The sequence below is a fragment of the Saccopteryx bilineata genome, chromosome 5 (genome assembly GCF_036850765.1).
Source record: "Saccopteryx bilineata isolate mSacBil1 chromosome 5, mSacBil1_pri_phased_curated, whole genome shotgun sequence".
NCBI lineage: Eukaryota > Metazoa > Chordata > Mammalia > Chiroptera > Emballonuridae > Saccopteryx > Saccopteryx bilineata.
Genome location: NC_089494.1, coordinates 133,565,407 through 133,580,918, shown reverse-complemented (window position 1 = coordinate 133,580,918; position 15,512 = coordinate 133,565,407). Strand labels below are relative to the sequence as shown.

Below are 15,512 nucleotides of genomic sequence, written 5' to 3'. Positions count from 1 at the left end.
CCCGAGCTAGTTATCTTATTTCTTTGTGCATCATAACATTGTGGGGTAAATCTCTACCATCCATCAAACTCCATGGCTTGTAATTTCCTACTTAGGTTATGACATCTCTATAACTCCAGACACAGTAAACCTGGCCTATAGTAGGTAGGCCAAAAGAGCTGAATGAATATATACTCTCAAAGTTTCCTCTGAGTTAATGATTTGACTCTCCAGGGTTAAAAGAATGTGTCATTACATGAAAAGTATTGTCTGCACGAACCCCTTAGAATTGTTAACTTGTCAAAGAATTAGATGTCAGGAAGTCCTGATCAAACTCCTCTTCAAGGAATGACAGCCCACCACCTGAGATACACCCTCAGTTTACCTGGTGCCCTAACCAGTTTAATTTACTTTTTTTTTTTTTTTTTTTTTTTTTTTTTTTGCATTTTTCTGAAGCTGGAAACAGGGAGAGACAGATAGACTCCCGCATGCGCCCGACCCCGGGATCCACCCGGCACGCCCACCATGGGGCGACGCTCTGCCCACCAGGGGGCGATGTTCTGCCCATCCTGGGCGTCGCCATGTTGCGACCAGAGCCACTCTAGCGCCTGAGGCAGAGGCCACAGAGCCATCCCCAGCGCCCGGGCCATCTTTGCTCCAATGGAGCCTTGGCTGCGGGAGGGGAAGAGAGAGACAGAGAGGAAAGCGCGGCAGAGGGGTGGAGAAGCAAATGGGCGCTTCTCCTGTGTGCCCTGGCCGGGAATCGAACCCGGGTCCTCCGCACGAGTTTAATTTACTTTTAAAATCTCTATTGGGTGTACCCTCCCCTCCTTTCTGAGGCAACTTTGACCTAATGAAGTAATGGTCAAGCCATCGGTGTGTGAAATTATTTTCTTTTCTGCATATAAACATTTTTCAAAGGCAATTTTATTAACTGCACCTTGCAATTCTGTGGACTTTCAACAATTTTCATTTATAAGTTTCGTCTTGATTTTCGCCCAGAGATAGATAGATAGAATATATATATATATATTTTTATATATATATTTTTATATATATTTTATTTATATATTTAATATATAAATTATATATATAATTTTTTTTTTTTAGTCTTAAAGCCCATCTCTGTAATCTCATCTTGAAGAGCTCGACTCTACATCTCCCACCTTAGCGTTAAATGCACTCTTCTGCCTCTCCCCCTTGACATTTTATCAGACAGGGAAATGTTGGTTGATCCTAAAAGAAACTATTGCAAATGGTTAACTTTTGCTAATCTCAGGTTTGGGGAATAGGGGGTAAAAGAGCATTTCCTTAGATAAGAGTTTTAAGCTAACTTTCCCCTCCAAAAAATATTTATTTAAAATAACAGCAAAACCTCAAGGACTGCCTTTGGTACATTGGGGCAGGCAGTCCTGCAAGTCCTAATAAATAGATTAGCATCTCAGAAAGGAGATCACTGAGGGGCTGATATTGATCAAGGTCAGCCGGTGTGTTTGCCTGCGATTGTTTGGGGGTAGTTAATTGCGTGTCAGTCTAGGCCTGTGTCGTCTCGCTGGCGCCGGGTGCTTTTTGGATTTGCTAATTTTCGTTAAGTGTCTCTAGCCGACTACTCGTCCCCTGTCTACCCAAGAGAACTAGGCGGCTCTTACTGATCAAGTCTGTCTGTCTGGGCTTTATTGATCACAGGGCAGGCTGCCCCAGGCGGATGCGCTGAGGGGCGGGGGGAGAGGGGGAGGACCAAAAGCTGAAAGCAGACCCCAGAGCCCCGCCACACCCCTTCCTGGCTCCCGACTGGACGCCCCCTCCACAGCCACACGCGAGCCAGTGGGGCTTAGCAGGAGCGCCTAGGGCGAGGGCGCACGCCGGGGACTGCCACTTGTCCCTGGGACTCTCGGAGACTGCAGCGGAGGAGGGCTCCCGAAGGCTGCCACGCAGGTCCCTCGCGTGTCTCAGGGGGAATAAAAAAGAAGCCTCGGGCTGAGGGTCGCTAGCCCAAGGCTGAATGGTGTCTAGATCTAGAGACAGACGCAGCGCCGGCTCGAGGCGCGCCTGCGAAGGTCAGGGCCGCGCAGGCCTCCGCTGGGGGGCGCGCGGGAGACAGCAGCCACGGGGGCCCAAGGCCAGACGCCGGCGCCGCTAGAAGCTGCGGGCAGGTCCCTCCCAGTCCGCGTCTGGGCCCGCCCCCTGGCTGCGGGATGATTGACTTGAATCAGGCGGCCAATCGGACGGCAGTGGTGCGGGCCGGGGCGAGGCGGTGCCCCGCCGGCTCCCCCGGCGAAGGGGTATTTACAGCGCGGAGCCCGGCCGAAGGAGGCGGGTACGGGTAGGAGCTCGCGGCTGGCGGCGTCTGTGTGCGCTCTCCTTAGCCAGCGGCCGGCCACGGAGGAGCGGAGACGGCGGCTTAGCCAGGTGAGGCGCCTCGCGGACGGAGCGGAGGGCCCGGTGCCCGCCGTGTCCACGGGCGAAAGCCCTCGTCTCCGCACACCAGCCAGCCGCGCTCCATGCCCCGGACGCCGCCTGGAACCTCGCTCCGTCGCTGACGGCGCCCGCCTCCCCGGGCAGCACCCATGCACTGCGCGCTCCGGGAGCCGTAGGCTGCAGCTGCCCGCGGCTCGGAGACCGGCGGGGGCTCCGCGGCCGTGGGGCGTCAATGGATCGCCATTCCAGCTACATCTTCATCTGGCTGCAGCTCGAACTCTGCGCCATGGCGGTGCTGTTCACGAAAGGTGAGTGCCGCGGGCCTTTGAAGCCGGCTGCCAGCGCTTTGTTAGTGGCGGGAGAGGCTTCCTCCCGCGCCGGAGCCCGCAGGTCGCGACAAGTTACCACTTCTTAGGAGTTGCGGTGTTGGCTTCTCGGCCGACCCCTCGGGTGCGTCGGGCCCGGCGCGTGGAGGGGCCCTCAGACCTCAGGGCAAGTGTTTGTCACAGTGTTTCTGTAAGTCTGTCTGGAGTAAACTTCTGAATATACGCGACCGGGGAGCGGGGCAGTGGTGTGGGCTTGGACACCGCCTCCCTGGCCCCCCGGGGCGGGGAAGCACCCGAGGAACCGCGGACCCCTGGCCCCGCTGGTAGTGTGCCTGAGCGTGTCGCTTTATTTGAACGTTTCTGTGTTTGAATATATATGTTTGAGTGCATCTCTGCACCCGAGTGTGTGTCTGTTGTGCGTCTGTGTTGGCATGGATCTCGGTATTTGAGTGTGTCTCTCTGTATTTGGATGTTTTTCTGCTCGTGCGTATTTCTTTGTGTGTGTCTCTGAGTATCTGGGAAGCAGCTGGTGTGTGTGCCTCCGGGAGTGTCTGTGTGGGTGTGCATTCAGTGTGCCGGAGTGTATGCATGCCGCGTTCCGCGTGGCTGGGAGGAATGGGCTATGTCACTACTCCCATTTCCCACTCACCTCATTTTACAGAGACTCCTCAAAAAACAGAAAACAGCACTCGATCTCTTCTTTTTTCTCCTGCAGGCTTTCACCTTTCAGTTCAAATAACCCAAACTCCATCCAGATTTCAAGGGTCCGCCACCTACCCTGCCCTGAATGGCAGATCAACTTTTTTTAAAATAGGAAGTGTTTAGCTTTTGCACCCCCCACTTTTCTCATAATTGCCATGTAGCAGGCATGAGGTTAAAGGATAAGCTAGCCCAGCAAGGATGATGTGCTACAGTATTTATTTATTTTGAAAGGAAGGGTGTAATTAACCCTAAATAATAGCCCTTGTAGCCTGCAGAGGGGAGCCTCCTGGCCCTATCAAAGACAGGCAGAGCAGGGAGGGACTAGGGCTGACATGAAGTCACAGATACCGAAACTATGTGCCTGATAATGATATAATTAGGGGATCAGAGATTTCTGACTGCTGCTGACTTCAAAAGCTTTGAAAGAAGCCAGCAGTCTCTCCTGTAGCCATCTTGACTAAAGCAGACATTTTTGTTTAATCACTACATACAGTAACAAGAAAGGGGAAAAACAGAAGAGCATTGTTCCCTGTTTCAAAATACCAGTCCCCTTTCTGGCCTTTTGCATGCCACACGAAGAAACTTTATGAAATGGCAGAAATATAGTTTTAATACAGTTATACAAAAGTTGACTCAACATGCTCAAATGTGGCTCCAATTTTTTTAAGTTGTTAGAACTTTTCTAGTTACCTGTCAAAATTTTATTAGACTGTTTTAGGTCATTGGAAATGTAATATGTGTTAAGTAGACTCTCGTAAACATTTAAAGCAGTATTTCACTTATATTCAGTTTTTTTCTTCATGAGATCTGAGGGGAACAGGATCTAAACTGACTTTTAATCCATTTTATTTCTACTGTAAGTCTGTATGTGGAATTTGTCACCCTAGGGACCTGAGTTGCCACCATATAAGGCCAGTGAGGTTTATGTGAAAAATCCAATAAACTGGGGAGAGGATAAAAAAACTTGTAAAGCAAGCTCCGAACTTGAGGTTTTCACTAGAGAAGCGACTTGGACCCAGAACCGGGACAGGAAGCACAGATGGAGACTTAAGACCTGCAGTTTTGGATGGTTAAACCCGGCTTGCCAAAGATCTGTGTGTAGTTAGTTGGCTGGTCTTTTTTAGAACCAAAGTATGAGCAGCCTCTGGTGAAAACTGAGCATGCCATACAGTGGTCTGGAATTTGGACAGATAATTAAATGAGACACCTTACTCAGGCATTCAGGGAGAGGAGGAGGAAGGAAGGTACGGGTGGGATGGAGCTGTTCAGTTTCAGAGCGGAGGTTTCAGTAACTACACAGAACTTCAGATTGGGAAGCTGGATAGAGGTGTGTGCATTAGTTCAGTTTACAGTAGCTTTAGCTGTGGCATGTGACAGTGACTCGAGTCCACTGCGTTGGAAATCATATTAGTGATAATTCTTAAAGCCCAGACCATTTCATGTAGAAATTGGTGTTAAAAGCCTTAGATCTGGCCTTGCAGCAGTGACTCGCAACTCACAAAATAAGTTTTATATAGGAAACTTTAATCACTTCCTGTAGAAAAATTTGAGGTTTCCTAGAGGATTTTTCATTCAACCAGCCGAGGATTTTCAGATTCAGTGTTTCCCCTTTTAGATCCCATGTTGAATTACATGTAAAACTGGGGAGTTAGGGGGAGGAGACCTTAGCCTTGCAGTTTTACACTCGCCCCTCCGCCCCCAGTTTTATGACTTTCCATTTGGGCTGGAAGAAATTGACTTTGGCAAGCAAACCACTAATTGTAAACTGCCTAGTTCCTGTTTTACAATATACTAAAAGCTCCTCTGCATGAAAAAGATCTTTATAGGCAAAGTTTGCCTTTTCTAGAGAGGTTGCAAATAGCTGCCCAGTTTCATAGTTTTAAAACCTCCTGACTGGAGCAGTTTCTAGATTGTTGTGTTTCTAGTTAATAACTTTATAAGGTGTTAGCTAAAGCTCTTAAATCTTGGCACAGCCCTTTGAGATAGTAAACAACTCAGTAGTTCCGATCAAATATTTATACTGACAAAATAAAAAAGCCTAGCATTTTCATGTTGTATGGTCATGTAGGATTAAAACGGGTAAATAATTTATTTTATGGTAGGAGAAATTGTTGTGATGATTATTTACCTTCAAAAACAAAAGTAGTATTTTTAATTACGAATTTATCAGAAACCTAAGCTGGATTCTGATTCTCTGCTCCTGGGATCACTACATTTCTAAAGTTGTATTTAACTGGATTGAAGTTAAGCACAGGCTTGCCATTGTAAGCACTCAGTAGAATATTCTAAAAGTTAGTACCTTTGAGCTTGGAATTTAGCATTTACTTAAGCCAGTGGTTCTCAAAGTGTGTGCTCTAGAAGATTTCCAGGTGTGCCCTATGGTATTCCAGAGAAATATGTGCCTGTTGGGGACCAAAAAACCAACGGGGTTTTTGGAGTTTAGATTTTTTGGGGGACAGAAGTGTGGGGAATTGGCTGTAAGCTGACAGTCTGCCGAACCCCCCACCTCTCTCTTGCCTGATTAGGTTACAAAAGGCTGTTATGCTGTGGTGCTGGATTGTTTACACTACCTCCCCTGTTCCCGGGAAAGACTGGAGGCAAGTTTCTTCTATCCTTTGTTTGGTGTAAAGTTAAGATTTGCTAATGGCCTCATTTTGCCCTATAAATAAAGCAAGATGAAGATTTTGGGTGTGCTTTGTTCTTGTCAGCAGCAATTACAGGGCCCTCCCTACCACATATTTTCTTAATTCTTTGCATTTTCTTAATTTCACACCATTCCCACTCGGGACCTGGAATTACTAGCTGTGCTGGTTCATGTGTCCAGATGTAAAAATAAATAGTTACTTTATTACACCATTTCATTATGGAAATACCACTCTTTTTGTTAACACATCATTATTATGTTTATTATTAATGCATCATTATAATATTTTTAGATAAATACACCAAAATAAAATTGATAGATTTCTCAAAAAGAAGCGTGATATTGAAGAATCTGATTCTGGAAGTGAGCAAAAGTTAAGTGTAAATAAAATAAGACTTGAAGGCTGATGGGCAGAATTTAATTCATAGCATTTTCCATCTCTTAACACTGAACAATACGATTGGATCAGAAACCTATTCATGGAAGCTTCAAGTGATTTTGGTTTAACATTAACAGAAGAAGAACTGGCAGCTATATCCACTAATCGTGGATTGATGATTAAACATAAGGAATTGTCTCTTGAAGCCTTTTGGATTTCTATAAAAGAAGAATATGTGGCAATATCTAAAAGAGCTTTGAACATTTCACTACAATTTTCAACATCGTATTTATGTGAATTAGGATTTTCTACCCTCAATGCAATTAAGAGTAAAAAGAGAGGAATTCTTCAATGTATTGATGAGGAAATGAGAGTTTGCCTTTCAAATATATGACCAAACATTGAAGAAATTGCTAGGACACATTAGGCTCATGTTTCTCATAAACACAAGAATGAAAAAACTTAACACATTCGCACCAGGACCTGCCGAATTTATTAAATCTTACTAAGAATGTATCTGTATATATAAAAAGATAACGTCTCTGTTATTTTTTAACCCCTCTTTTTTACGAATTCTAAAAAGCATGACTCAAAAAATGTAACATAAAACTTTTTTAATGTCAGAATAAATTTAATTTTGTCATTTATTTCATTTAATTACCATAAAAGCACGCTTGGACTTGATACTTTTTTTCTTTAATATTTGACTTAATTATTATAACATTTCTCAGAAATTCGTATATAGTGCGCCTACAATTATTTGTAGGATTTTAAATGTGCCCCGACTTCAAAAAGTTTGAGAACCACTGACTTAGGCAGATGTACTAACTGGTCTCTGAAGCAGTTTGATGCAATTTCTCATTGTTTTCAGGTGAAATCAGATGCTACTGTGACGCTGCTCACTGCGTGGCAACTGGTTACATGTGCAAGTCTGAGCTGAGTGCCTGCTTCTCTAGGCTTCTGGATCCTCAGAACACAAACTCCCCACTCACCCATGGCTGCCTGGACTCTCTTGCAAGCACAGCTGACATCTGCCGTGCCAAACAGGCACAAAACTACTCTGGCACCACCGTGCCCACGTTGGAATGCTGTCATGAAGATATGTGCAATTACAGAGGGCTGCACGATGTTCTCTCTTCTCCCAAGGGGGAGGCCTCAGGTAGGTCGTGCTTGCCTGACCTGTGCGGGTCGGTGACGCCACGGCTGCATGGGTGTCTGCTGTTGATCTTGTTGCTGATGTAATTAGTGACAGCAGATGGAGAAGCTTGGCTCCTTGCAAAGATGCGTCTCTATTAGGTGGCTTTCATGTTGGCCTGAGCATTAGTTGACTGTCTACATAATAGGTTCTGCCTGTTTTTTCAACATTATTACTCTGTAATGACAATTCTGTAAGCAAATTTTTTGTGATCTTCTTTGCATTGTTTTTGTAACATTTATTTCGTAAATATTGTTGACTTCATTGGAAGCCATTCAGTGGGGTGCCTGGTTTCAGACAGCAAGATGAGCATGAGTGGCGATGGGAGTGGTTAATGTCATTTTGCTTGTGCTCCTGCAGGACCAGGAAACCGGTATCAGCATGACGGCAGCAGAAACCTCATCACCAAAGTTCAGGAGCTGACGTCTTCCAAGGAGTTGTGGTTCCGAGCTGCGGTGATCGCCGTTCCTATTGCTGGAGGGCTGATTTTAGTGTTGCTTATTATGCTGGCCTTGAGGATGTTGCGAAGTGAAAACAAGAGGCTTCGGGACCAGCGGCAACAGATGCTGTCGCGTTTGCACTACAGCTTTCACGGGCACCACTCCAAAAAGGGGCAGGTTGCAAAGTTGGACTTGGAATGTATGGTGCCGGTGAGTGGGCATGAGAACTGCTGTCTGACCTGTGATAAGATGAGACAAGCAGACCTCAGCAACGACAAGATCCTTTCCCTGGTTCACTGGGGCATGTACAGTGGGCACGGGAGGCTGGAGTTCGTATGACCGCGTCCTGTGTAGACTGAGCTTTTTCGATGCTTGAAGGCCTTTTGAGTTCCGCTGGACAGGAGCACTTTATCTGAAGAAAATCAAACTCATGTCATCATCTTTGAGGGAGAGAAAATGACCTCTGCAAACAGAATCTTGGATGTTTCTTCTGAAGGATTATTTGCACAGACTTACATACAGTCAGATGTATTTTTTGCTTTGAAATTAGAAAAAGCAAAGAGAAGACTATGTACACACTGTTACCAGGGTGATTTGCATTTGAGGGAGCTGGAATGAGTACCTGAATAAACTAAAATGTGCTCTATGTAAGCTCCTATATCTTGATTTATTGTAAAGATTTAAATATATATATATATATATTTTTTTTTTTTTGTCTGAAATTGAGCAGTGCCTTGTCATAAATTAAAAACTAAGTGGGACTTGTAAGAAACTACATGTTAAGTATACAAATGAAGATCTGTTGCTCAGAGTAGGGTCTAACTATAGGATTTGGCCCTTCCCTCCCTCCTTCTTTCCTTCCCTCCCTTTCTTTCTTCTATTCTTCCTTCTTTTTAAAACAAGACCAAGGTCTTGTTTATTCTTACATGTGCATGTGTAACTGTGTTACAGCATGGAGAATTTCTAAATGGACTGCCCATCATTTAGTGTCTTACCCATGTTTTTTTGTTTGGATCATTCTGGTTTTTAACTTTCATCTACGAGAAGTCTTGAACATGTTTATACCATGTCAGATATGATTGGTCTGTTTCTGAAGTCGCCTCAGTAAATGTACTATTTATCAACTTGATCCACTTGTTCTGGAACACTGTTCAATGTGTCTACTTCCAACCAGGGGGAAAAACCTAAACGGAACTTTGTCATAGTTAAATTTAGTCACTGCCTACTTTTATTGTTTACTCTGTCTCAAACCAAATGAAATGTTTTGGACTTCAAGTTAGCCAAACTATTGTACCCTTCTCCCAGTTTTCAAAACTTCTTTTTATACAGTGTTACACCAACATTTTATTTTTCACTTCTCAATTTTTAGAAAGCTTTTCCGTAGTGAACATTATATAGCAATTGAGATTTAAATAACACAAGCGCTTCTAGTTTTCCTCCTCCAAATGATTCTTTTATTAACATAACCAAACAAAACATTGACTTTAGCCACTACCCAAATACACCAGTGTTTCCGCCCGTAGGACTTTCTGCTCAGCAGCGCTGCCTGGCCTGGATTTAAACCCGTGCCACATTTGTGTACTGTTCTCCCCAAACAGACCTTTGTTACCTTAAATGAGAATAATTTGCCATGTAGAGTTTTCCCCCCTTGATTCTTTTGTATATTTGAAGCCTTTGCTTAAAATTGAACCTACAGCCTGCATATTTGAGTATGGGATTTTCTTTTATGAGTGTTAAAAGGATATTTTAAAAGTATTTTCCTGAATATTTTATGGTGAGCATAATTTGGATCCCTTAAGTCAGAAGCAGTAGCCAAGTTCATGGAAGAATCTGAATTGAAAGGTGTAGTCTAAACATAGTACCTAGATTATTTAACTAATAGACCACAACCCCAAACAAATTAGGCTATGGAATAAATACACATTTTAATAAATAACAGATTTGTTTTGTGCTTTTTGAGATAGACAGTTTGTGCATACATGAGTTGATTTATAAAAGTGTTAAGTGTCATGTGTGCCAGTTTTTGAGGGAGTCAAAGAATTGTCAGACTAAACCTGTCCGGAGAAGCAGCTTGGTCAAAATCCCTGCCGGTGAAATTCCCACCCTCACCTTCACTTTATGTAGCTCTAAATCAAGTTAGAGATTTTCTATTTAGGTAGAAAGACTTGCAGCCTCATGCAAGGTCAAGGATTCTTTAAGCAAGCCAGTCTTTGTATCAGTTCTGTAGAGTTAAGTTTCTTCTGCTATTTGCTCCGCTGTCTGTCTTCATCCCATTGCTTCAAGTACCAGCAGTTCATTAGGAAGTACAACAGTGAACGATAGAGGTGCATGTGCTTTGACACACTTCAAAATCAGTCAACATCATATTCCAGGAAAGGCCTGGGGTGCAGGCTAGTGTTGAAGTCACAGAATGTTAATAGAAAGAGAATGCCATGTGTCTTCACCTGGTTCTATGCTCTCTGACCCACATTTTGTCCTTTCTACTATAAATTCATGAGGCTGTTCTCACCTCCTTGTTCAGTGGGGTGGTGGCAGTATGCCCTCCTGTGCTCTGTCAGACTGGCTATATGGGGCTCAAGTTCTAGCCATTTAATAAACTGGCCCTGTCTCTTGCTAATAACAGTCCTCTTCTTTTGAATCCTCTCATTCATTGGGTCTGTGCACATTTCCTAAAGCCAGGTCTAGGCATAACTTGGCCTTTCAATGAAAATAGTGCAGGCTTCTCAACTTTGATTTTTACTAAGAACTAAATATAGATTGTACTTTTGCTTTCCTATGAAAATGCAGAAGTTGCCGAGAGCAGAGATAAAGGACCCTCTATGAAATAACTACCTATCTGACTCAGTGATATAAGAATGGTAATCACTGGTTTATTTGTTTTTCCCTCATAGAGATGTTTACTGTTACTTTGGCGTGTCAGTGCAAGGCTGGGCTAACCAGGAACAGGCCTTGTTTAATATTGACATAAAATATCCCCCCCCCCCAAAAGTAATTTTTCTTTCTAAGTGAGAATTTGCCCAAGCCTGAGACAAATGGGACCAAATCTGCCATTTTCTGTGTCTACACCCCTTATACATTCTACTCCCTTAAAAAAATTTTTGATTTAGTCATGTTTATGTCTTTTATGTTATTTTCTTCCTTACTTTGAATGGCGCAGAGGTTTTCTAGAAATTGACTAATACGTCTCTTCATTTCTGCTGAACTGCTTTTATTAAAACACTGCACCATAGAGGGTTTGACCTAAAATACCAAACATGTCTGCTTTAGAAAATCACAAAACTCTCCTCTGAAGAGCTCATAAAGCTGGTTTCAATGTGGGTTGATTACAGGCTACGAGCTTGAAAGCAGTGGCATCCAGTATCATAAGTCTGAAACTAGTCTTTTGGAGGCCAAGGCAGCTTTTTCCCCCTAGAACCTCTCATTGGTCCTCTTTGTCTCAGTTCAAATAACTTGAAACCTCCAAGTTACCCGGTGTGATGAGGCTGAACTCGTTCATACAAGAGAGTAGTCAAACACACTTTGGAGTCTAATGGTCTGGGTTTGAAGGCTGCCTTTGACCCTAAGAGCTGTGTGAACTTGGGCAAGTGACTTAACCTAAGATTTGTTATAAAGTGGCATCAGTGATGATACTTCGTGAGATTATTATGAGGTGATAGCGGCCCAACATCCCTCAGAATTTGAGAACTTGTGCCTGTTATTTATTTAAGTGGATATATTTTACTTTTTCATGTTTTAGATATTTGCAAATCTGAGATTTGCAGGCACTTAAGTCACCTGCAGGCTGGGTTTACTTTTTTTTTTTAATGTTTACTTTATTGATTTTAGAGAGAGGAAGGGAGGGAGCGAGAGAGAGACAGGACAATCTGTACCTGTATGTGCCCTGACAGGGGATTGAACCAGCAACCTCTGCACTTAAGAATGATGTTCCAACCAACCTAGCTGTCCAGGCAGGCTGGATTTAGTATTTTTAATATTTGCTTTCAATTTACTGCTTTTAGCCTCTTATATCCACTGATTACATTGGTTTGTGATTATTTCCGTTTGGACTAATCTAGATGACTACTGATAAAAGCATTTTAATTTTATATACGTATTTTTTTTTTAATTTTTATTTTTTTGGCATTTGGCAGAATGAAGTTCCCTCAGGGTTTCAGCTGTTCTGGATTGTTAATTCATCAAGAAAGTCAACAGTCAAGTTAAGTGACAGATAATGTTTCAGAATTGCTTGACCAGTTCGTGTCTGATTGATGCATTCTGGGCAAGTTCTACCGTCAGTTACAATCTGTCCCACAGGCGCTCCCCAAAATACAAGTAGTTCTACTACTGGTTTTAGGGACTTTGTGAATTGGGGGGAGGGAGGTAGAGGTAGTTAGTTAAAAAACAATTTACTTTCCCTGGATAAAGTTAATTGAGTTATTTACTCTTGGTCACAGTTGTAATGGAAAAAAGCCTGCTCCGGACACCAACTCATTCCCCCTCCCTCGCTGCCCCGAACCTTCTGTCCATGTCCCCTCGTGCTGCTGTCTCAGAAAGGCAGATTGGGGAGCTGAGAATTTGAAGGCCAATGAAATTTCTACAATTCTATTTGGGGGTACAGTTTTAGACTTTAAATATATCCTTGTTAATTTGCTAACCCTATACCATTCCACAGCCTGGTGGTGTAATTCACTTGGCCACTCCAGAAATTTGGAGATGGAAGTGAGAGGGTGGTAAACTGAGTTTAACCAGATAGGGGTTTAATTCTTGTAACACAGCAAACAATTTTCCAGTAGATCTGCTTTGAGGAGTTTCAAAGTATCACCTACCAGCCATGTTTCTACAAACTTCCCCCATTCTGTGAATATGAAAAGCATAACCAGAAAGGCATGTACCAGACCTCTAGGGCGATTCTTTGTTAAGCTGCTAGATAATCTCAAGACATTTGTCATTCCTCAAAGTTTAAGGGATTCATTCTCTCTGGAGGCCAGTGGCCAGATGGCCTCTCAGGGGCTGTTTCAAATTGTGTTTAGCTACCTATCTAGCGCAGATTAGATTGATATTGGACTAAACCTGAGCAGAACCCTAGAGAGAGGAGCTGGTAATGATTGATTGCATGACATGTGAATGCAGATATGCCATGCTAGCCCAGTAGTCTTTGGAATCCTGGAATAATGTTGTATTTAACAATTTTGAGGGCAGCGTGTAAATAGAGGATGGGATTTGTGAGCAGTCAGCAATTTGTTTTCAGACATGTGAAGACTACGTTCGTCATGATGAATTAATGAAGTCAAAGCGTGTTGTGTAAATTTACTTGGAAAGATCTCACATTACAAACCTAATGGAACAAAAATTGTTTTAGCCGTTAAAACCAAGAGAAATACAGAAAGCTCTTTATCCTTGGTCTCTTCCCCTTGGAGTGCCCCAGGGAACTGACAAGGACAGTGGAAAAACACCATACTTTAAAAGCAGTTTCATACTTTTCAAGTGTTGGAAGTCCACTTTGAAGAACTATTTTTAGTTAAAAATTTAGTGGATGTACTTTTGATACCATAGACTTCACAGCTGATTTGGTACATGGAGTATTTCTCATCTGGATTTAGGGATTAGACCAGGGGTCAGGAATCTTTTTAGCTGAGAGAGCCATGAACACCACATATTTTAAAATGTAATTCCATGAGAGCCATACAACGACCCATGTACGCTATGCATTATCCAATAAAAATTTGGTGTTGTCCCGGAGGAAGCTGTGATTGGCTCTAGCCACCTGCAACCATGAACATGAGTGGTAGGAAATGAATGGATTGTAATACATGAGAATGTTTTATATTTTTAACATTTTTTTTATTAAAGATTTGTCTACAAGCCAGATGCAACCATCAAAAGACCCACATCTGGCTCACGAGCCATTGGTTCCCGACCCTTGGATAAAACTGTGAATTCCCTGTGGGTGGGGAGCTAGGATCAGTAACCTTGAACATTTCCGTAATCCAAGCAGAGGAGAGTTTGAGGTGAAGGACAGATTAAGGCATTTTGTCATCAGACATCTGAATTCAGATTGTCATTAAGTAAACAAATGCCTTTTTCTAATTTGTTTCTCTAAACTACTGTTTTACAGATATATAAAAATATATATATATATTTTGGATGGAAAGGCCTACGGGAAAACAAATTGCTAGTAAAGGGAGTTGAGAAGAAACCATTACAATGGGTCTGAAAAGGAATGAAGAAGTCGCTAAGGTCAACCTGCTCAATCCACCTTTCAGATGTGGGGCAGTCTCTGAGCTAATTAAAGGACACTAATTCTCACCATGAAGGATATCATGAAAGAGTTGTACTTTCACTCACTCACTCATTTATTTTTCTTTTCCAAGTGAGAGGAGGGGAGATAGAGAGACAGACTCAGGCATGTGCCCTGACTGGGATCCACCAGGCAAATCCCCTAGAGGGGGCTACCCATCCTGGGCTATGCTCAGCAACCCAACCAAGCTATTTTTAGCACCTGGGGTGGAGGCTCCACAGAGCCATCCTCAGTGCCAGTGGTGGGTGGTGAGCGTATGGGAGGGTAGGGGGGTTGGGAGGGTGGGGAGGCAACTCTCTTGAACTAATGGCTACAGAAGAGGAGGAGAGAGAGAAAGAAATAAAGAAGGGGAAGGAGATGAGTGAAGAAGCAGCTGGTTGCTTCTCCTATGTGCCCTGACCAGGAATCAAACGGGACTTCCACATGCCTGGCCAAAGCTCTACCACAACTGGCCAGGGTCGTACTCTAAAGTGTTTTAAAATACCCAAAATTTTCATCAAGCATTGCTTCTCTAAGGAGGTAAGAACAAGCCACTTGAGTGTGTTGTTGGTCCAAAAGGTGAGTAAGCTGGACTTGGCAGGATGACTTAGTGGTATCTCTGCTTCAACAGCTTGTCCCAGATCCACAGGGGCAACTTCAGCAAATGCTTTCTTCTTCTGAACGAACCTCTGAGCAGAGGTTGTAACTTGCCGCATCATTCAGGGACAGACCAAAAGTTACAGATTGCCTTCCCTACCCCCCAAACATTTAGCATCTCCATTTGAAGGTTACTTATAACTTCTAAACTGTTATGAACCCATTTACAATTTTATAATTTAGACTTTTTTTTTTAATTCAGTGAGAGGAAGGGAGGCAGGGACAGACTCCCACATATGCCCTGACTGGGATCCACCCAGCAAGCCCGCTAGGGGGCGATGCTCTGCCCATCTGGGGCATTGCTTCATTGCTCAGCAACTGAGCTCTTCTTAGCACCTGAGGCAGAGGCCATGGAGCCATCAGCACCTGGGGCCAACTCACTCCCATTGAGCCATGGATGCAGAAGAGGAAGAGAGAGAGAGAGAGAGAGAGAGAGAGAGAGAAGAGAGAGAAGAGAAGAGAGAGAGAGAGAAGTGAAAGGGGGAGGAGTGGAGAAGCAGATTGGTGCTTCTCCTG

General features: G+C 43.5%; 1 protein-coding gene across 1 annotated transcript; it reads left to right on the top strand.

Annotated features, from left to right (window-relative positions):
* The first annotated feature begins 2,252 nt into the window (after positions 1 to 2,252).
* BAMBI (BMP and activin membrane bound inhibitor) lies at positions 2,253 to 14,577 on the top strand. The gene is made up of 3 exons (XM_066280953.1): positions 2,253 to 2,705; positions 7,320 to 7,607; positions 8,004 to 14,577. The coding sequence occupies exons 1-3, from the start codon at positions 2,630 to 2,632 to the stop codon at positions 8,420 to 8,422; spliced, it is 783 nt and encodes a 260-aa protein (XP_066137050.1). The 5' UTR covers positions 2,253 to 2,629; the 3' UTR covers positions 8,423 to 14,577.
* Positions 14,578 to 15,512: the final 935 nt, after the last annotated feature.